The sequence below is a fragment of the Gadus chalcogrammus genome, chromosome 4 (genome assembly GCF_026213295.1).
Source record: "Gadus chalcogrammus isolate NIFS_2021 chromosome 4, NIFS_Gcha_1.0, whole genome shotgun sequence".
Lineage (NCBI taxonomy): Eukaryota > Metazoa > Chordata > Actinopteri > Gadiformes > Gadidae > Gadus > Gadus chalcogrammus.
The window spans coordinates 10365950-10388519 of record NC_079415.1 but is presented as its reverse complement, the minus strand read 5'-3'; the positions used below and the strand labels follow the sequence as shown (position 1 = coordinate 10388519).

General features: G+C 45.8%; 2 protein-coding genes across 2 annotated transcripts in view; one reads left to right on the top strand and one right to left on the bottom strand.

Moving 5' to 3' along the window:
• Window positions 1–12136, top strand: part of traf2b (Tnf receptor-associated factor 2b) — a 21430-nt gene extending 9294 nt beyond the window's left edge. Inside the window, exons 7-11 of the mRNA XM_056588547.1 lie at window positions 2188–2262; window positions 2908–3123; window positions 6050–6353; window positions 6815–6963; window positions 7760–12136. Coding sequence (XP_056444522.1) covers window positions 2188–2262; window positions 2908–3123; window positions 6050–6353; window positions 6815–6963; window positions 7760–7978 — 963 coding nt within the window. The 3' untranslated portion in view covers window positions 7979–12136. The remainder of the gene's footprint in view (window positions 1–2187; window positions 2263–2907; window positions 3124–6049; window positions 6354–6814; window positions 6964–7759) is intronic.
• fbxw5 (F-box and WD repeat domain containing 5) lies at window positions 9899–22570 on the bottom strand. Its single transcript, XM_056588543.1, has 10 exons — window positions 22466–22570; window positions 21479–21674; window positions 20023–20180; window positions 19420–19603; window positions 18639–18787; window positions 17202–17546; window positions 16400–16583; window positions 15827–15974; window positions 14704–14916; window positions 9899–14144 (listed from the first exon to the last, which is right to left on the bottom strand). The coding sequence occupies exons 2-10, from the start codon at window positions 21663–21665 to the stop codon at window positions 13808–13810; spliced, it is 1905 nt and encodes a 634-aa protein (XP_056444518.1). The 5' UTR covers window positions 21666–21674; window positions 22466–22570; the 3' UTR covers window positions 9899–13807.

The window sequence follows — 22570 nt, the reverse complement described above, 5'->3', positions numbered from 1 at the left end:
CAGGGAGTCTGGCGGAGCTACCGTACTGCCGCCGAAGCTCTGGCGGCAGTCCGGCAGTAATATCCCTTTCTCCTCCATGTCGCGGTTCAATATGGACTTCAGAGAGTCACGGCCAAAGTTCCTTTCCCCCAATTCTTCACAACCATGGCCGATGTAACCCCCACTACGAGTCTTTACTTGTTGTGGAAGTACCAGAGACGTCAGACGCAGTCTTTATGATTCAAAATATTCTCAGAGACGCACATAGCTTTTGGCCGTGATATTATATATATTATATAAATACCTATATATAATGTAAGGGATAATGTATAGAACTCCGGTCATTATCGGGAAAATAAGCCCCGACGAGGTGAAGAGGCTTATTTTAAAATAACTTCAAAAGGCGTGTCTTTACAATTTTTTTGTTAGCATTCGTAGGGTTCATCAGCAGAGAAATAGTCCGCCAAAGACGTTGACGTTGTTTGGCAACCGAGTACACTGGGGTCGATAAGTTACCGGACTACTTGCGGAGTGATACGAAAGACGGCAAAAAAAATCCCTTTCCTTGACAGCGGTCAATTATAGTTGGCAACAGGGAATTATCAAATATAATTCACCGCCGGAAGTTTTGAAGGGCCCATTCAAGTGAACAGAGTGTTCCACGGCATTGAGAAGACCTGTGTGATTAATAATAATACAATTATTATAATATATTATATAGATATAGAGCTCCAGGAGTCCGCAAACGGCAACTATCACTTCTCCTCAAAGCTGTGGTTCACTCTGACAGCTCATTGGTCAATGGCTAGCAGCTCATTTGCATTAAAGCTACAGACACCAGAAACAGTGCATTCTGAAGGGACTGGAATAGCGGTAGGCGGTAGTGTTTTGAGGTAGTTAAAAGGTGCAATATAGTAAGGTGCAAAAGACCCGAACAGCAGCCTGGAGATACAGTTATACGTTATTGTACTTTCTTGACTACTGTGGTTGCGTTTATAGTCCAGGAGAGATCCTCTGTGATGTGTGTGTTCCCAAAAATCTAAAGTCAAACCCTTTCCACACAGTACCCATTTATGAGGAGGGGTTGGGGGGGCTGCACTGTTCTTACGGAAGTCTATGATGATTTTCGTTGTTTTTCTGAACACCACACTGCCAATCTTTGGACTTCCTCCCTGTAGGCTGTCTCATCTCCTCCTGAGATAAGTCCAACCACAGTTGTGTCGCCCTCAAACTTGACAATGGCGTTGGTGGAGAGGGAGGGGGCAAAATCATGGGTGTAGTGGAGGGGACTCAACATAGAACCCTGTGGGATGCCGGTGCTGACTGAGTGTGATGGGGGTGGAGGGTTGAGGTCCCAGTCTGACGGGTTGGGAGAGTCCTAAGTCGAGTGAGTTTGGTGACCAGTCTGCTGGGGATGATGGCATTGAAGGCAGAGCTAAAGTCAATGAAAAGCATCCTCACATAGCTCCAGTGGTGTTCGCGGTGGGTCAGTGCAGTGTGAAGAGCAGTGGCGATGTCATCCTCGGTGGACCTATTTGCTCTGTAGGCAAACTGGTGTGGGTCGAAGGTCGGTGCTGGACCAGTCACACACCACACTTCATCATAACTGGTGTAGGAGCGACCTGGTGGTAGTCATTAAGGTCGCTGATGACAGGCTCTTTTGGTAGTGGGATGATGGTGGCGTACTTCAGGCACGATGGGATTATGGATTTGGACAGGTTGAAGATCTTGGTGAAGACCTTAGGGAGTGAGGAGAGAGCTATCAGACTCATAACCCTCTCAGTGTTAATGCCTTGCTCTATCAGTTGAGCCAAAGCGGACCACCAATATGCAGTAAATTTATGCTCAAGTAAATGGATAAATCCTGATAAGACAAATGATTGGCGTTCCATTGACTTGAATGGCAAGTCAATTAATATAAGCCGAAATGTTATCTTGAAATGGTACATGTTGTTGGGGTGTGAGTGGTAAAGAGATTCCACAGGCGGAAAAAGTCCATTAGTGTGTTATTAACACACCTGTGACTGACAGGCAAGGTGGTCCAGGTTGTAAAATAATTCAATGTTTAACAGTGGGCTTGTCGTTGCGGAAAGGGTTAATGTTTAGCAGCTTGTGAACTCATTGCTGGGTTATCTTGATGGATGGTGCTTACTCTCTTTCTCTTTCCTTTTTACTCTTTCTCTCCCCCACCCACTCTCTAATCTGCAGTTCAACGACCACAGCAGATCTTGTGCCAAGTCAAAAACGGCCTGTCCTTTCAGCGAAGTGGGCTGTAAAGCTGTGGTAGGTCCAACAGATGGTTCATTTGAAATGGTAATCGTTGGTCTTTAGCTGCCAAGAACCAGTTCCTTTGATATAGTTATTGTGGTCTCAACTGCCATATTCAGTATATATTCAATAGATTTAATTCAGTAATTCTGTGCCTCTTTTCTGGAGATCAATCTTTCGATTGCCTTTTAATCTGTGTCAAATTTCCACTGAATTGTGCACACATTCACGAAATGCAAAAAAATAAGCACCCAGAAGATTTAGAAATGCAAATAAGAGAACATTTAAATGAGAACTCGCCATTATCATTTTCACATCACATTGCGAAACCTTTATCTTCAATTGCACATTTCGTGCGAATGCCTCGTAGCCAAGAAGGATATAGGTTATCAAAGGCCAGCCCATGCGTCTACTTACTGCCTCACAGTTGATGTTTTGCATGCTTTAAATTTACATTGCAAGCTTTAATATGCAAAATGTGTCAATGACACCCATGAATGACAAGGAATTAATTGACATCGTTGAGACCTTACTATAGATCTGCATACAATGAATGCAGAGCAATGCTACAAAATTCCCCAGAGCTCACTTCATCTCAAGAAAACGAACGACAAAATGTCCACCCGTGTGTTCTTACACTCCTCTCCCTTCCGTCCCCAGATAGAGAACGGCAAGCCCAGCGACCATGAGCAGGCCAGCACCATGGAGCACCTGCGCCTGCTGCTGCCCATGGTGCTGTCCCTGGTCCACGGGCGGGCCGACGGCCTGCCCGCCCTGGACTGGCAGGAGGACCCTGGCTGCCTGTACCGGGCTCCTGAGGAGGGGGCCCACGGGGGGGCCAGGGCCGCACCGGCCGCCGTCGACCTGGACAAGAAGGTGTGTGTGCGGCGTGTGATATATTGTTTAGCTTCTTATGTCAAATGTACTTATTGTAAGTCGCTGTTGTTTGTGGTGGATGGCTGGTTCAGGCAGCCTAGCCACAGGCTGTTTAGACTCTGGGGGGCAGTGTTGTGCCTGAACGCGTTCATTGAACGATAGTTCATGAACTCGTTCATATTTTGGGCGAACGTGAACTGAACCCACTGTATTACTGCCTGATGAACGTTACTGTGAACTGGTTCATTCTGGTGTCTGTGAACGGCACGATCACTCGGTTTAACTTCGTTCAATAGGGGGACTATTTGTTTATCAACACGGCGGATGCGCTCTCAGAATGATCGCAAAAAGAAAATTTGTTTGACCGGTTGCCATGGTTATCTCCGTGTGGTTATTTGCAGTTGCGGTGTTGTCAGCTTACAGTTTTATTAAACTGTAATCAGAAAACGCAGTTATATGCTATAGACCCTATAGCCTCTATGGTATAAAGGCTGGGACGAATTAATATGTACACTTTATGTTGAAAGTGTAGACCGTTACGATTCCCATTGAAACGAATGGCGCGTTGATTATTCTTCAAAACGAGAGCTGGTCAATTGTGAAATTAATTAAACTGTAATCAGAAAAAGCGGTCATATGCTATAGACCCTAGAGTATCTGGTATAAAGGCTGGGACGAATTTCGAATTATAATTATTATGTACAATCCATAAAGTTAGCTCTCTGGCTCGTAGCTCAGCGGACTAGAATACCTCCTAGAATCATTGCTTGTTTCTAGGAGGTTTCTTGTTTCTGGACTAGAATACCTCCTAGAATCATTGCTTGTTGGCCGGAAACGGAAAGGGGGGTTGTTTACGTTTGGTTGTAGGCTTTTCGCTCGGTTCTCCATCTCAACAGTAGGGCTAGAACCGAGCGAAAAGATTTCAACCAAACGTTAACACCAGCAATGAGTCTTCCAACAGAAATCAATGGGATCTACAAAATGCGCTAAATGTGCAATAAAACGCGATAGAAACTGTATTTCGCTACGATACTTGATTCAACCACTCTATTTCATCCTAGACAAACCAGAAAGGAGACTCAATGTTCAAAATACCAGAAAAAAAGAACTATGAACTAGTTCATTTTTGGAACGGTGAACTTAGTTAACATTTTTGAATTATGAACGTTTAACTGAACTTCATTTTAAAATTTGTGAACTGAACTTTGAACTAGTCCACGTAGAAAGTGGACTTTCCCGACACTGCTGGCGGGGCTTCCCACCTGTGGTGCAATGGGGGCGCAAGGCACACAGGATACACCAGGTCATCACCACTCACGCTCAGGAGGAAGAGCTCTGACATGTCAGCGTTAGCGTCAACACCGCCTGTCACAGTTTGCTCATAAACTGGTTCGTACAAGATCTATTGCCTCGTGGCACGTTGCTTGAGTGCTGCAACGCCCAGTACATGGGTTGTTTTTAATACAAACCGGTTTACGAGCGGGTTGGACCAATTGTTCCAGGCAGAGCGAATGTTAATCATTGACATGTCGGCATCCGTCCCCTGAATGTGTATGGTTAGGGCTGGTTTATCCTGTGTTCCTTGATCACCCAATGCAGCACAGCCTGCCTCAGAGCCTAATCAGCCTGACTCGGACCAGGTGAGGCTGATTGAACCCCCCACTAACCACACTCTCCTGGCTGCAGTTGATAAAACAGTTGGGTTTGAGCTCAGGCCCCGTTTACACAAGGGAAAACGCAGATATTTCCATGCGGTTTGGCATCTCATTTACACGAAAACGCTGTTTTTATCACAGAAAACGGTCATTTCTAAAATCTCCGGCCAAAGTGCAGATTTCTGAAAACGCAGGTTATGTGTTGTCGTGTCAACGGGGAGAAACGGGGTTTTAGGTTCCGAAGCGTCACATTATGCGCCAGGAAATGCTTAACGTCATATGAGCGCCCTATGTTTACAGTTTGTTTGTTACAGGAAGACGCTCGTGTTATTCGTTGTTGTTGATTCTGAGGATTCTGATTGGCTTGCATGGTTTTATCCTTCTCCCTACACTGCCACCCATAGGTTTGGCATAGTTATAATGGCGCTCGACGGCGTATTTATGCGGGTTGATGTAAACGACAACTTTTTTGAAAACAATGTTGTGTGACAATGTTATTTTTGAAAACGGAGGGGGGTAAATATTAGTTTCTATAAATACCCTGCCACGTATAAACATGGCCTCAGTCTGTGATCTGTGAGCCAACCAACACGACATATTTTTTATATTATGGACGTTCAGCAAAAAAATATTTTAAACTCTCCCACCAAAAACCCATATTGACATCCAATAAGCTGATTTCCATCTCCTGCATTTCTGCTGCAGGTATACATCTCTGTATATCTGAGAACATCAAGTAATTTGATGCGTTTGGTGCTTTTTTTCATTTAAATACAGCGCACTGTGTCCCACAAGTGCGCTGACTAAAATGCCTCCTGTGGAATTTGAGATCAAAGGACATTCAAGGAAGGGCAAACTGCTGTGAACCGCGAATCTTCGTCTTTGAATAGTAATCATAGCACTACAACACAACCGTTGCACTAACCATGTAGGCAATACCCCTTAAAGCGACCCAGGTTTGATCCTGACCCTGGCTACGTTACAAGTCATTCCCTCTCTCCTCAACCAGCTTTCCGGTCTCTCTGGTCTCTCCTGCCCATAATGCCAACAATTTCCATGAAAATGTATACTGCATATATAAAAAATAAATAACAATAATGTGTAATGTTACTGTACAAAGATTTTTAACGTCTCAAACTCGTCACTGTATATCACCTATCATCAGCGTCTGCCAACAAAACCACCAGACATCACCTCACAGCCGGTTTGAATAAAACAAATCACCTCCAGCCCAAGGGAAGCCCCTAAAACCACCGCTTTCCCCATCCCAGGTGAGCGCCCTGGAGAACGTCGTGTGCGTGCTGAACCGCGAGGTGGAGCACAACTCGGTCACACTGGAGGCGTACTCCCACCAGCACCGCCTGGACCAGGACAAGATGGAGAACCTGGGCAACAAGGTGCGGCAGCTGGAGCGCATGCTGACCATGCGCGACCTGCAGCTGGCCGAGACAGAGCAGCTGCTGCGCGAGATGCAGTTCTGCACGTTCGACGGCGTCTTCGTCTGGAAGATCTCCGAGTTCCTGCGCCGCCGGCAGGACGCGCTGGCCGGCCGCACGCCCGCCATGTTCTCGCCAGGTACGACGCCGTGCTCGGAGAGACGCTATCGTCACTACGTCGGGGGTGATCGGACGTCACTCGGGAAGTCCTGGCCTCTTGGGGCGGTTGCTGTTGGCCATCTATTTCATTATTTCACAGCAATTAAAATGCACACATTTCAGACTGTTTATTTAAGTTGATCAACAAAAAACACAACCAAAAAAAAAAAAAGATCGGGGGCAAGGACATCCCGAGAGACGTCCGATCTTCTCCGACCTAAGCGTTGGTTATCGGACGGATCCCTTTCCTCACGTCTCCACTGTGACCGCCGGTGCGTGCCGAGCCTTCTGCCGCAGAGACGGCTCCGTTGTCCAGGGGGCTGACACTGCCGTCGGTGGTATGCATGCACGCACGGCACGCATCCACGCCACCGGTTGCCCCTCGCCGCCCCTTCACACGTCTTTGATATCCCCCTTTTCCGTTTTTCTTTCGTTTCGCAGCGTTCTACTCCAGCAAGTACGGCTACAAGATGTGTCTGAGGCTCTACCTGAACGGAGACGGGACGGGGCGAGGCACCCACCTCTCCCTCTTCTTCGTGGTGATGAGGGGGAAGTGCGACGCTCTGCTGAAGTGGCCCTTCAGCCAGAAGGTAGGCATCATCCTCATCCTCATCGTCCTCATCCTGGTCTTTGTATTACTGTGGAGTGCTTGGATGACGGCTGGTTTGAGCTGCCTCACCTGGCCCGAGTCGGACCGATTGGACCCTGGTGCTGGGTGGGGCTGCACTGCGTTGACGCATGCATTGTGCAATCAATCTAAAGCCTCATCCAACACCAGTGCGGAGATCAGTTAGTAACTTTCAGTTTGTGCGTAGAAACCCTTAACATATCAACGTGAAAGTCGGTGCAGTCAGCTGGAGTGGAAGAATGAACCCATTTAATAATTGCAAATAATACAACTTTCTTTACTTAAGCTACTCGTTAATTTTAACTTGGCATTAATTGTCCTTGCACTTAGAGGTAACTCCCTTTCTCCTTCCAGTTGAAAGGTTTTATGTAGGCTCACATTTGTATCGCCCCTGTAGCCTAGCCGCCTAAGGCCAAGTCAATCACCTCACTTCTTTATTGTGTACATTCCTTTAGTGGTCTTGCGTTCTTGTCCACTACCCCAAATAGTGCACTGCAAATGAAAATCTCTGGCCATGGCTGGTCTCTGCCTTGGCCAAACCACAACATTCTCCCCTGTTAATCCAACCCCCACCTTGGTTAACTTTAATCAGACCATTAAGACTTTGTTGTTAGTGCCAACATTAGGAAAGTTTCCCACTGTGAATCACACACACTCATTGTTCCTGTGAAGATGTTTGGTAAACATTGCCTCTGTTCATGCGCCCTTACACCAAAACGCCATGTGACGTCTTACAAGGAATGACTCCTCCCACCCAGGTGACCTTGATGCTGCTGGACCAGAACAACCGGGAGCACATCATCGACGCCTTCCGGCCCGACGTCACCTCCACCTCGTTCCAGCAGCCAATCAGTGAGATGAACATTGCCAGTGGCTGCCCTCTGTTCTGTCCATTGGCTAAGCTGGCGGGCAAGAGCTCCTACTTACGCAATGACACCATTTTCATTAAGGCCATCGTGGACCTGACCGGCCTCTAGGGGGTAGACTGTGGAAGCACTACGCCAAAATAAAATCTGAGACTAATGATTATTATATATAAATAAGATATCTAGAATATTATTATATTATATCCATGTAAGCTATACATAAATGCTTACTATATATTTTTACTTCATTGATATATATCATATAAAATATATATACATATATATAAATATATATGCATATGCTAAATCATTAGGATTTGCCTCCAACAGCAGGTAAAGTGAAAGTGTAACCCTTAAGGGGGTAGTTCGGAATTCCTGACATAGGGCCTGATTCCCAAGTTAGCCTTGGTGTTCTTTATCATTGGAGACAGTTTTCAACACATTTCAGTCCTCCTAGTTGCAGAGTTTGCTTGTGCTAGGCTAGCGCACGGCAACGGGCAATACTATCCTGCTAATAAAACAGTCTTACCCACTCCACAGTACACCCGAGGCATATCAACTATAACGCCACACGGTCAATGTAAATGTCTGTGTTGATAGAATAATGTTAGAAATAAAACCAACCCTGCATTGCATTTTGAGGGACTGTTATATAATATTGCTGGTAGTAGGCTACGGCAGCAGCGGACTGATACCTAGGTTAAATTCCGCTGCTGCTGAGAAAGTAGTCCCTCAAAATGCAATGATTCATGCGATGCAAGGTTAGTTTTATTTCTAAAATTATTCTATCGACACAGACATTTACATCTATAGTCTGGGGTTATAATTGATTTACCTCGGGTGTACTGTGGAGTTGGTAAGACTGCTTTATTAGCAGGCTAGTATTGCCCGATGCCGTGCGCTAGCCTAGCACGAGCAAACTCTGCAAATAGGACTGAATGAAATGTGTTAAACTGTCTCCAATGATAAAGAACACCAGGGCTAACTTTGGAATCAGGCCCTACGTCCAAATTTCCGAACTACCCCTTTAACCATTTATATAATTCTAACTAAATAATGCATGTTGGAATTTATTGAGTTAGAAAGGTGTTTCCAAAGTGTTTACTCAAAACGAGGACTGCGTTAGAAAGTATCTCAAGTTAATCAGATAAAATATAGCCCAATAATCTTTGACTTATATTCCAAATATATTGGTTATTTAAGCATAGTTCCACAATGTACCAACATGGATCTTATATTAGATTATTAATGAATATAAATTAGTATTATTATTGTTAGGTTTTATGGTGGTTGCGGATGTTTGAAAGTTATTTGCGTGTCAAGCTGAGCAAGTTATTGGCTGTAAAAGACTCCCTCCATAGATATCATTTGAGTGACGATACAGTACCCTTCAACACCAGAGAATCATATAAGATTCAATATTTAATACCTGGTTTGGCAGCCTGTAGAAACAGGCTGCACTGTTTAATCCAACCTACCTGCTGATACAATTTATTTATTGCAACGTTTTTGTAATGGCAAATATACTGTATAATCTAAAACTTTCAGTTGAAGTGCAAAGAATGGTTTGGGTGTGTTTTCCTAGATAGCGTTTGGCTACTTAATATTTAACTAATCAATTCAGACGCATAAAAGTCAGTTATTTTTTCTAATAAATAAAAGGTGTTACGCTTTTTGTATTTGCCACTTTGTACTTTTTTGCTGAAAAATGTTTCCTTTGTTCAAAAATGTTTCCTTTGTTCATCTCAACTAATAGATACAATCATGTACAGTAATGACTGCGCATTGGGGCATTATCCCACTGCTTTTAATACAAACACGGGGGCTTGCTTTTATGAAACTTTTTTTTGATGGTCACAATTGGGTGTAGAAAATCCCAGGCAGACCGTTATCACTGCAGATAAGAATGTTCGTCATTCCTACCTTTGACAATGTAAGGTCACAGACTAAAAAGTGATGAAGTGACCATACAACCGAGACTAAGTAAGCATGAGCTGTAATGGTAATGATGTTAGCCATCAGGTGGTTGCCGTTTGCCGTTTGCCGTTTATTTTATCATTTCACAGCAATTTAAACGCACACATTTCGCAAACTCAGGCTGTTTATTTAAAATGGTCAACAAAAACAAAAAAAAAGCAGATCTGATGGATGAAAAACAAACCCTTAAATGAGTATTCCACACAAAAACAAACACACTGATAAAAATCAAATCACATTCAACACTTGTCCAGGTCCGAGGTGGAAGGCAGTGAGGAGCAGATGAATGACTCGACCGGCCGCTCAGAGCACTGCATCATGACTGAGGTCAATGCTTAGAGGGGGCCCTAGTTGCTCATGCAGGGGACATTGGTTCCCCTGGGCATAAGGACACACTGGTGGTCCGGTTGCATTAAGTGGGGAGAACAGACAGGCTGAGGGAGAGGTTTGAGATGTCACTGAAGACCTCTGCTGTCGGGGTCAGCACAGCCCCTGAGGGCCTTGTGCCGTACAGGCCTGGTGCCCTGTGAGAGGACTTCCACCTTGGCTACAGTGAATGTAGGCGATCCATTGGCTTGGCACTCAGGTGTGAGCAGGTGGACTGGGCCAAACTGTAGGCCCTCCCATTGCAGTCTTGTCTTTGTTCTGGGTCCAGAGCTATGGTCACTTGACCCCACCTTAGTCCTCTGTCCTTTTTGCTCCTCTGATGGCCCTCCTGTACTGCTCATGATTCAGCATGATGCTGGTTGGTGGAGGAAGGACATAACCATTGATGGATGTTAAATGGTTCTAAAAATGTGAAAGAAATATAAAAATAAAAAGTCATGCATTCATGCACATGGTGACTATGGAAAAAATATAAAATACTATTCGCCCCCATTACAGATTAACCCAGAGGACTTTGCCGTCTTCATTGATTAAGGTCTTCTTTGTGCTAAACCTCAATGACTTTTACTCCATGAAAGCCAAAGTGCAGTTCCTGTGGTCAATTTCAAGTACTATTCCATTTTAAATATTTTGACATGATACGATTTGGTTTCATATTAGTTCCAAACTCAATTTAAATTGAGCCGTGATCCACAACGGGGCATTGAGGCTGTGTTCCATTTCTAATGGGTATTAACAAGAAACGATACAAATATGGCTGTCGATACCTGGCAATAAAAACAACATGGGAGATGTTCACATGCAAAAGTAAAACACACGATTTGCCAAAATACATCCTTAGAAAAGGAAAATGTAGATGTTTGCAAAAGAAAAACGCCCAATATATTGCTATAGGAGTTGACCTCGAGAAGAGAACATCCGATGAATGCGGGCCAACATGAAACCCAGTACCCTTCTCAGTACTGGGCTGAATGGGTACTGAAGGATGACACATCTCAAGGAGGATACGCATCACTTGGAGCCAAACCTTGGTGTGGCTGGTTTTGTTCAGACTTAAGGAATTCCGCGGATGATGAAGCGTGATGCTATTTGACTCACTGTGAACTCTTGTTGAACTTAACCACTCATTTATTTCGGTTATTTCACTTCAGTTCTTAGTAAACGTTAAGCTATGCATATATGGACCTGCTCCAACTGACGTCTTCATTGAAGGCAAAAGTGAAGCAACCACAATGTAGTCATGTTCGTACAAACTTCTGTTGAGAAAGAATCGGTTACGGGCTAAAAACCTCAGAATATGCCACTGATGTTGAAAGCTTGAGAACATTGGTATTGGGAAAGACTTCTTGCCTTAAGCAAATTCCATCCATAAAATAACTTATTTTCGATGAAAAGGGATTTAGTGGGTTACATAGTAGTGCTATGGATTGATCTTGGTCCAAATCCCTTCTGAATTAATGTGAATCCATCTGGCCAGGCTTCACGTAAGGCATATGTGGCCGAACACCAAATACAGTGGTTTTGACCTATCTGCATCCATCTCTGAGGTACTATGTGATCTACGTGATGGACAGATGCTTCATCCATCCACAAAGTAGTATTTCTTTGAAGGTTTCCGCCTTCTTCCAAACAGTTTCCAAGGACGACTTTACATATGTTTCTGTGTAACAAACCATCATGTAGGGCTAACAGGATAAGTTGTAAATATGGACTCCAATTTCCCTCCATCAGTTAAACACGTGCTATTGCATCAGTTACAAGTTATAGGCCATTAGCGTTAGGCCATTATGGGTTACCAGGGTTAGGGTTAGGCCACTATGGGTTACCAGGGATAGGGTTAGGCCATTATGGGTTACCAGGGTTAGGGTTAGGCCATTATGGGTTACCAGGGTTAGGGTTAGGGTTAGGCCATTATGGGTTACCAGGGTTAGGCAATTATGGGTTACCAGGGTTAGGCCATTATGGGTTACCAGGGATAGTGGATCAAACATTCTGGCTACAGCGCCAAAAAGACTGTAGCAAACGGGAGTGGCTTGTGCAACAGGGCGAAAGCCTGAAAATCCATATAGCCCCGCCCCTCTGTGTCTGACAGTGAGAAAGCATTTTTTGAAATTTGATAGTGGGCAGGGCTTAGCAGAGTAGTTTCCCTTAAAGGGGCAAGCTCCTCACTTATGCAGTGAATACCAAAAGCGTTCCTCATAAATAATTGATTCTCTATTCACTATATAAGGCAACAAGCTCACGCTCCAACTATTACACTTCTGTTTAATTTATAAAGGAAATTTGATCTATATAATAGCTGCAAAGCCATGGGGGACTTTAAGGGAAAGTATGAAAGGCTTCAGAAGGGCTTTCAAGTCTTCAAAGGATACAAATGCGCCAAGACTCGGCCATGATGACATGAATGGACCCAATCAGTCCTATACAACATTATGGGGCAGGAGTGTTTTAGCAATATAGTGCAAGTCAGCATCTGTTTGGATGTATTGAAACATATATGGCTGGCCGTAATATGGTTAACTGAATCATTTATCTCAAACCGTAATATACAAGTCCCAACAAAAAAGTAATGAAAAAAAAATTTGCTTGATGGGCATGTTTATCTATTTACCATTTATCAGACACTTGTATCCAAAGCAACTTGTAGTGATGCAGGTATGTTGGAGGGGCATCTCGTTCAATCCCCTGCGCACTCGGGGGATTGAACCCGGAACCTTTGAGCTGGGGGCCGACGCCGCAACACTGTCTTTTGATCTCATGTGAGTAACCTTCACAAATAAAACCCACTGCAAACTCTACCATATGAGTGATCCATCATCTATCGTTGGGCTGTATAAACGTTGGAAAGTGACACAGGAGATAAGAAGCAGAACGTCCGCCTCTCACAGCCGCTCTGTTACATTTTAGACCCGCTCAGTTACGGCCTGCACAGTGAAAATGTGTCACACAATTTATTTATTATTAATATTGATTTAATGTCAAACCGTTGTTTTTTTTTTAACAAATCTTCAGTTACTGCACTTTGCCTTTTAATGGCAGGATATGAAAGCCACAAACACATTATTATTAACACATTTAGCATATTCCTATGATATATATATATATATATATATATATATATATATATATATATATATATATATATATATATATATATATAGCTATAATGTCTGGGAAACCCCTCATCATGGGTCAGTTCAGCAGAAGCGTTCTGCTTGTGGCTACAAAAAAGCTCATTCTGGGCGTCAACTTTCAGCATTGAAATTAGTGTTCCATTTCAGTCGTCCCATAGAAGAAAAAAAATCGACGAAGTCTATGGCCGTTCAAACGTAAGATTGCATCAGCGCCCCCTTGTGTCCGCCTCAAGTCACATCCAGTGTCTCAGTGGACGAAACGGGCCAAAATACTGCTCTAGGACGGGAGTGCACGGTTCGAGGTATAAAATCATACATTCAGACCCCATATATTATAGATATATCTATATATAGATATGGCTACAGATATATCTATAGGTATATATACCTGGCGTGTATGTATAGCCCCCTTAGAACACCTCAAGGCGCTAAAGTCTCTCCCTCACCCGTCTCTCTTCTCCTCCTCCTGCTCCTCTACTGTTGGGGTGGGGGTGGCGGCGGCGGCAGCGGTGGTGGTGCTCCTTGTGGAGGTGGCGGGGGTCTTGTAGCGGGTTAACCAGGAGGGCAGCAGGTTGCGGCGGGGGCCGGGGGTCCGGGCCAGGCGCACCATGCGCGGCGAGCGCCACACCTTGATGGTGGAGTCGTCGCTGGCCGACAGCAGCAGCTCCTGGTCGGCGGGGCTGAAGGCCACGCAGTTCACCACGTCCTGGTGGGCCAGCCGCGCCAGGCAGATGTTGTAGTGGCGGTCCCAGATGTAGCCGTGCTTGTCCTCCGCACCGCTGCAATGTGGGCGGGGGGGGGAATCGGAATCAGAGAGAGATTTATAGACAACATTTCTCGGCCCAAATAGGGGTTTCCTGATCCACCCGTCTCAGCAAGATTATGTAGAACCCCAAAGAGGCGGGAAAGTATTTCTTGAAACGATTTTAAATGCAACTCTGCGTCATTTACTTATTGCAGGATAGTCGATATAGCAAATGATATGTCGATTATTAAAATAGGTATTCGTTTTTTTTGGACCGTTTGGACCAAAGAGAAGACAAAACGAGCATGACTAACTATCGCTAGCATTGCCTAGCTTAGCATTTGAACATCCCGCAACCCCCAGCTTGCTAGTTCTCGTTACCAGCCATCGGTCAACAGCAGCGTAGGACTTCCGCTACTTGCTTGTTAACAGTTCCATTTGGTAATTGACAAGGCCAACATTGAGAATAATGACTTCCCCAGGTGCTGTGTTTATAGGATATGAAACTGGATGTCACAAGTAGGAAGTATGCAAGCATGTCGTTGCCTGTGGCGCGTTGTATGCCGTAGAAGCGTAGCGGCGGCCTTGCTGACCTTGCGACAAAGTCCCGGCTGACGTCCAGGAAGATGAAGAAGCACTCGTCGTTGGGCGTGTAGGCCTTGTGCGAGCGCAGGATCATCTTCTCCTCCCTCAGGTTCTTCAGGTCGATGACATGCAGGTCGATCTCCTCCGCGATGGGCGGGGGGCACATGGGGTCCGAGATGACGCAGCCGGCCGGCCACGCCCTGCTGTTCACGTACAGATACCTGGTACCAGGTAGACGGCAGATTGGAGATTTTAAAGAAGAAGTTTTTGCATTTTATGCTCTATAACAGTGAGATAGAGAGGAAGGTATGGAAGATAGAGGGGAGGACATGCAGCAAAGGATCACGTGTAGGATCCGAACCCGGGTCACTGGGATCAGGACTGAGCCTATATGGTGGTACGTGCTCTACTCAGACAGAATGAAGCAACAGAGATTGCCATTCAGGAGTAAATGGATTAGTGATGTACTTGCACTATAATGGGAATGGAAATCCGGAGGGGATATCTGTGAAGGTTGAAGTCTCCTCTGGATTTGTATTTCCATCCGAGAGTAAGTGCACCCCTAACAGCCTTCGCCGGCTGAACCTGATCTGCTCGGGACTGTTGTTAAACGGGGGGAACATCTCTGTAAAATGCTAGCGTTCTGCTACTTCCTGACAAAAAATGCTTGAGTGGTGTTTTTCCATCGACTGCACCCCAGCTTGCGAGCGCGCCGTGGGAAGGACAACGCCCCTGGCACAGGCTCCTTGTATGAACCAATGTGTTGACTTTGTGTCGATGTGTACAACTTAAAATCCCCTTTTCGTAACCTCCTGGGTGTTTCTCTTGATTAAATAAGGGCTTAGTTGCTCTTTAAATAAATAGGCCCGAGCACAAAGAAGCTGCCTGCTACTTGTATTTGAATCAGCAGCGATAACTAGCTTTGTGTCATCATTGTGAGTCAGCAGTGCCTATTGGGTCACCTCTCGATGCACACAATCAAATACTTCTTCCACCTACTCATCTTCTGCACCTATGACCCGGAGACGGCTCAACCATATGTTTAATAACGTTATACCATCTTTGTATTGAATAAGCATGTGACTCATGCTGTATCTGCAGCCTCCCGAGACTGAAGGGCCCTCGCTCTACCTGTGGTCTGGCGAGAGGCCCATGCCGATGATGTGTCCGTGGATGTCGATCACGTGGTCCAGAGAGTCGAAGAACTCTTCTGAGCTGCGCTCCCCGCCCAGCACGGGCCCGCTGGTGCTCATCTGGTCGGGCATGATGCGCTTGATGCCTGGGAGGGACGGAGGGAGGCACGCCATTAACCAAGGAGGAGGAACTATGCAACGGATACAGACTGTGGAAAGGTAAATACAAAAATACATCAACCCTGCCTCCGTGTGAACTCACTGCCACTCAGTTTGGTGCAAGAACAACCTGCTAGAATGACTAAATTGGGATTTTTAATTAACCCATGTTAATGTTGTTGCTTTCATTTTTTCATTAAGAACCTAAAAAATTTAGCTTTTCTTTTGACAACATTACGGTCAACATTTACCGTATACCATCAGGTGTGAGTGTGATTAGCCGTTACAAGCAGTGGCGGTATAATAACATGTCTCCTTTAACAAAAGGCGATATGCCTACAGAACCACCATGCCCTGCTCAGGGTAGATGTAGTATACGCGTCATGTGATCCAGTCTGTTTTAGGGCGGTACCTATCTGGTGCGGGGAGTACGTCAGGCTCCCGGTGGTGAACAGCAGGTAGGTCTTGTCCTCCCCCTCCCCGGGGGCCGAGGCGGTGATGAGGGAGGGGTCGGGCGTCTTGGTGTAGGCGCGGCCCATCATCCGGGCCACCGTGGCCTCGGCCTCCAGCTCGGCGGAGCCGGCCCCCCGACAGCGCTGGGCGACCCGGGGGAACAGAGAGCGGCCGGGGTTAAGACGGCGGGGCGACACGGTACGAGGCCCTCTGGACCTGGGTCCCAACGAGTGAGAGGAAAACTAACCGGGGTCTTTTGTAGAATTTCGGTATTTTAAAGCAGTACACTGTTTGTACAGCAGGTGGCGCCACTGTTTGGTTGACTAGTACTGTCTGGCCTGGTAAAGCCGGAGTAGAAGCTTTAACCCAAGTGTCTTGTTGTCATTTCCTGTAGATCATTGTAAAGTAGCACTGGATATTTTTATTTTTTGAACTGTTCTATGTGGTGCATTTAGTTAATTTTTACAAAGAACATTACCTTTGTACATTGTATTACCCAATAAAAATAAATAAATATAATGCTTCGACACTTTTTACTTCTAAAACTCTGTATTCAGACGCGGTCAGGTTTTTCGGTTGGATACTTCTAGCTAACTCCGGCCAGTTCCTTCAAAAGCTGCCTACCCCAGCTTAAAGTCTGCAATTCATCTTGACAAAACCAGTCCCCGTACCCGGCCATACGGGACTCGGTATCCCAGGACTCGATTTTGCAACAACTGCGTGATAATAACATCGGTGCGATGCGACCATTTATGACCCACCTGCAGCACCTCCAGGCCCGAGGACGTGGGCTGAGGCAGCCGCGGCGTGGCGGGACCCTGACGCCTCAGACGCTCCTCCTCCTCCTCCTCCTCTTCCTCCCCGCTGCCGTCCTCCTCGCTGTCGGTGCCGCCCAGGTCAAAGTGCAGCGTCTGGTGCGGCCCGCTTCTCGGGGCGCGGGCCCGGCTCTGGGCCCGCGCCAGGGACTGCGCCTCGTAGTCCAGCAGCAGGTCCGGGTTGTCGTGGCGACGCGAGTGGGCCACCATGACGGTGCGCACCGTGCTGGCGTTGACGTTCTGGATCTGGAAGAGACGCTTCACCACGTTGACGTTCTCCGACTCGATGTCCTGGGGGATGAAGGAGGGGAACTGGCTGATCACACTGCCAGTCATGGTTCAGGATCACTAGGAGAGGAATGTTCCCCTTTTAGTTGGATTCGTCATTGGATGTCGTTTCTATCGTGTAATGAGCGAAATGATATTCTGTTGAAACAAGTTAGCTCAATTATCGTCAATATATGTAGCATACATATATACTGTACAACCAATACATAACAACAAATAGACCGGGGATGTTTGTGCCCCATGCTGAATAGCGCCATTATGTCAATACTGTTTAATAAAACGAGGCATAGTGGTTCATAAACCTATAGGTCCCTTCTAGGAGGAAAGAAAGGGGTTGTGTCTGGGGGGGCCCTTGGGCCTCAGACACAACCCCTTTCTTGGTAAAGATGAAAGCTACTGAGGACTTGGCTCTTGAGGGGTAATGTCCTGCTCCTTTAACGACTTCCACAAATGCCATTCGAATAAGCAACCACTTGCACACACATCGGCTTTCCATGCGGTCTAACAGTGTTTATCTCCTAGGTGGTGAATGTGGTGAATCCTAAATGAAGAGTTGACCATGTATCACAACACAAGGATCCCCTTGAAGGAACTATCAGTCAAACATTCAGACTAATGCAAAGGTAAAATAGGTCCAGTCGTGTCGCTGAAATAAGATATAAACTAATGATAGGTTTCACCCAAAACTAGGGGTGGACGGTACAAACGGAACAGAAAGAAACCGGTATGAACTCAGTGTTGTTGAAACTAAAATGGGATGATTCCCAAACATTTACTGGACGGCCCGACGGCTGGAGTTTTCCCGCTTTAGCCAGATTTAGCCATAATGAAATAATGAATTCCTTCCGGGAACACCCCGCCCTCCCACGTCAAAACCCAGATGAAAGTGGAATGTAAAGCAGCATAGGACTACGTTGGTGGTGTGGTAGCAGCGGATTTAGGTCGAATTTCTTTTTGTTTTCTTTCTTCAAGTTATTAGTTATCGGATATTCAAAATATATTTATGCTCTGAACAACAGAGATCTGACGCGGGGAACTAAAGACGCGGCCATTAAAGCTGACATTCGATATGTGTAAATTGGTGGAGGCAAAAACCTGGAAGGCTTTGTTGAGCCAGAACACGGAGCAGGAGGTGATGTTGCCGATCCAGTGCAGGTTCCCAGAGATCAGGTGGCTCTCGTTGAGCCAGCATCCGAACACGTCGTAGGGCTTGTTCCGCACGCGCGACAGCAGCGTGTAGTTGTCTGTGGTGATGATGGTGTGATTTGGTGGGATTGATGGGATGACAAGGCCAGCCAACACACACACACACACACACACACACACACACACACACACACACACACACACACACACACACACACACACACACACACACACACACACACACACACACACACACACACGTTACATAAAGCCCTGTATAACTACAACCCAGTCAAATCTTAACAATGATTGAAAACAGAAATCACCAGGTAAAGAAAAACATGTTTTGAAAATGGTGTAATACAAATTATGTTTGTTGGAGTAAAATCACGTCTCGTTCAATCCTGTTAGATACAGGTTGATGATCAGGTTCTTATGTTGCCATCAAAACACTACACACATTGGATTACGACTAAAATGCATCATAACAAGCATAACTATACTTAAACAAATTATTTTAGAATTAAGAGAAAACCCACATGATCACATAAAAAGCAATGAACTGGTCTGCATTCTACTGTGACAAGCGTGTGTGATCGTGGTGTTGTGCGTGTACGTAGGTATTTTGATGTGTGTGTGGTGATGTGGTGTGGTGAAATGTGTGCGTTGTAATGTGTGTACGTACTGTGATGTGTGTGTTTCTATTGTGACGCGTGTGCACATGTCCCACCTAGACTGATGACGGCGATCTCCCCAGAGGAGGACTGGTGCGGTCCCAGGTAGACCCCAGACACTAGCAGCAGGCTGTCGTCGGCGTTGAACTGGGAGAACTGGGTGTACGCCCAGTTGAAATGGAGCATACTGGAGCTGTGCACCAGGGAAATGATGCCATCGGGTCGCTCCGTGTCCCATAGCTGGACGTGAGAGGAAGAAAAAGGGAAATACATTTGTTTTACTTTTACTCTATTAATGGATGTGAGAGGGTCATAACGCAACAGCAGAACATTTAAAAAGGAATCGTAACTCAGAAGTACCACACGTAAAGTGGTATATTTTACCGGCTGGAATATTTTTAACCTTTCTTGGTTAAAAATAACATTTCACGGACCATTTGGGAGAAACATTTGAATCCAAAACCACTGACAAGTGAGGCTGAGAACAGCATTAGTAAACAGTATACATTCAAAATGGGAAAAATCTACAATAACTCCCAAGAGCTGCATGACCCAGTTTCTATAAACAACAACAGAACAGAGTGCAGCGTCGTCTATTTCATCGTTAGCGTTTGAAGTGGTAAGCACAACTCAGCAGAGTGCGTACTACTCTAACGCACCTTGATGGTGCAGTCCTTGGAGCAGGAGGAGAAGCGGTGGCCCCTGTGGGAGAAGGCCAGGTGCAGGACCTGGTCGTGGTGCTCCGTCAGGGTCTGCACCTCCTCACAGGGGATGCAGTCGTACAGGCGCTTGAACTCCCTGTACCAAGACACGGAGGCTACGAGCGCGCACACACACACACACACACACACACACACACACACACACACACACACACACACACACACACACACACACACACACACACACACACACACACACACACACACACACACACACACACAGCTGAATGATCGTGTGACATCATGACAGCAAGGTTGATGGTCGCTGATAGTTGGATTCCTTGCTCATGGAATTTGTGATGTAAAAGATCTACTTCTTAAAACGTAATGGTTTTGTTGCTAAACTTAAAATATCGGTCCGGGTGATCAAACCAGTCATGACAAGCCTCCTGTTTTCACTAAAACATCAGTTACTATATATAATTTCATATCCCTTCGTTGTGCAGATTCTGCCTGAGAGCATTTGGCCCAAAGGCACCTGCCACATATTGCCGCTTTTCCACTGCATGGTACCAGCTCGACACGACTCGACTCGACTCAGCTCGCCTTTTTTGCGTTTCCACCGCGATCTAGTACCTCAAGTGGCTGCTTTTTCTAGTACCGCCTCGCTCTAGGTTCCAAGCGGCTGAGCCGATGCTAAAAGGTGACGTCGGCAGACGGCCGGCCACTGATTGGCCAGCGAGTGTGACGAAGTCACGAGAGCGACATGGCAACCATGCTGGTAACGATAGAACAGCCATAGTAGCGCCGCAGCCAACATATTCCACTTCTTCAACATGCCAGCTAATAATACGAACACGAATACCATCGCATCGATGTTCTCCATTGTTGTTATGTGGGTTCTGTCCATGTGTGGGTTACGTAGGTGTTGTTTGCGTCGCGTACAAAAATACGTCACGGCCCTTTCGCGCAGACGACCCCGCCCACGTCCCGGAGGTACTATTTGCGGTGGAAAAGCACCCGCGCTGCTACCGTGTCGAGTCGTGTCGTGTCGAGTCGAGCTACATGTGCGGTGGAAAAGCGGCATAAGTAAACAATGGCAATCAAGAACATGGGTCTTTGTGATAAGACATTTTGTTAGACATATGTATAGCGCATCACTGTGATTGGGTCCAGAAACAAGGTACTGACAGACGCACATTGATTCCAAACCACGAAAGTGCTATTGCAACTGTTTAAATTTGTGGCTGACACACTCAAACAAAACAATCTGCACCAGTATCCACTCCAAGAGATTCCACTCCATGACACTGGTGGTGTCGAATGTTTTTTTGTTGTTGCTTGTAATGGCTCATCAACATCATCACACCTGGTGGTAAATTAAAACAGGAGCCCCTTTAAGAGGTCAGAAGAATTAAAGGCCAAAGTGACTTCACTGAGAGGACTGAGGTACCTGGGTGTCGAGGCACTGTGCGGGGGATGCGGTAGTAGCTGTAGAACAGCTCTCTCCACAGGAACTCATCTCGGGAGACAGCCAGCCACTGTCTACAGGTAAGGCCAGCACTCAGCACAGCATCGTGGGGTAAATGGAGGAAGATCTCCAGCACCAGGCTGTCTGGCAGGGCTGGGCCACACTCCATGCTGACATCCTACGAATAAAACGTAGCGTTTAACTTCGTACAGAGTTTTAGTGTATGCGTCATGGCAGGGAACGTTTATATCGTAAACTGATGCTGATGACATTGAGTACATTTAAATGGGGCTCTGTGCAAACAAAAAGCACCAACCCCTTTCCCTGCTAAGGACATTAGCATTGAGCCGGACAGCTGGTTGACCCCCTAGATTTCTTAGCTGCAAGCTTTATTTTTCGTTAGTTCCCATCATGTCCAGTCTACCGTGATCCCGAATGGGTCTCCATATATTCAAAACAACTAATCGAAGCATGCCGAAACACTGAATCGATCATTAGGGGAGGACTGCTTTTTGCAGTCAAGGTTGTGAAAACAACCAATGTTCATGTAGATTTGTTCTATTAATATATTTCTTTCCCATAAACTAGTAGCGTTCTTGACATGTCAAGCAAGCTCTCCCCAAGTTCACCCATTTCTGCTTAAATTAACTTTAATCTACATAAATGTGGCCAATCAAGAACACCATTTAGCATGTTGCACTATCAGGGCATGCAACACAATGAGATACACAGTAATAACACAGCGTTACAACTTGGGCTAAGGTGTACATCTTGTCTAGCAAACTAGCTTGAAAAAGAGCTAGAGCTAACTGGCTAACAGAAGAATTGGCAGCTTCTTAAGATTTATTTTTCTGCTTGGGGCTTTAATGACAACGGTATTCGGAAACATCAATTCATCATTGGGACGTTGTATTCATATAGCACATGAACCATAGTATTTATTTATTATATAATGGAACTGTGACCAACCTGCTTGTCCGAAGTATGTTGCCGAGAAAACAGTGCGTTACGGGTTAGCTACTTGAGATGGCCAAACGACCAGACCCGAGCAAGTGATGCCAGAGCCCCTTGGAT

Bases quoted from the DNA above. Each gene is read 5' to 3' on its own strand.
- fbxw5 (XM_056588543.1), bottom strand. From the start codon at position 21,665: ATGGAGTGTGGCCCAGCCCTGCCAGACAGCCTGGTGCTGGAGATCTTC. The intron at 19,604-20,022 runs GTGCGTTAGAGT...TCTCACGTCCAG, and splicing joins CCAAGGACTGCACCATCAAG to CTATGGGACACGGAGCGACC. The intron at 16,584-17,201 runs GTGGGTCATAAA...CGGGTCGCCCAG, and splicing joins CGGGCCTGGAGGTGCTGCAG to CGCTGTCGGGGGGCCGGCTC.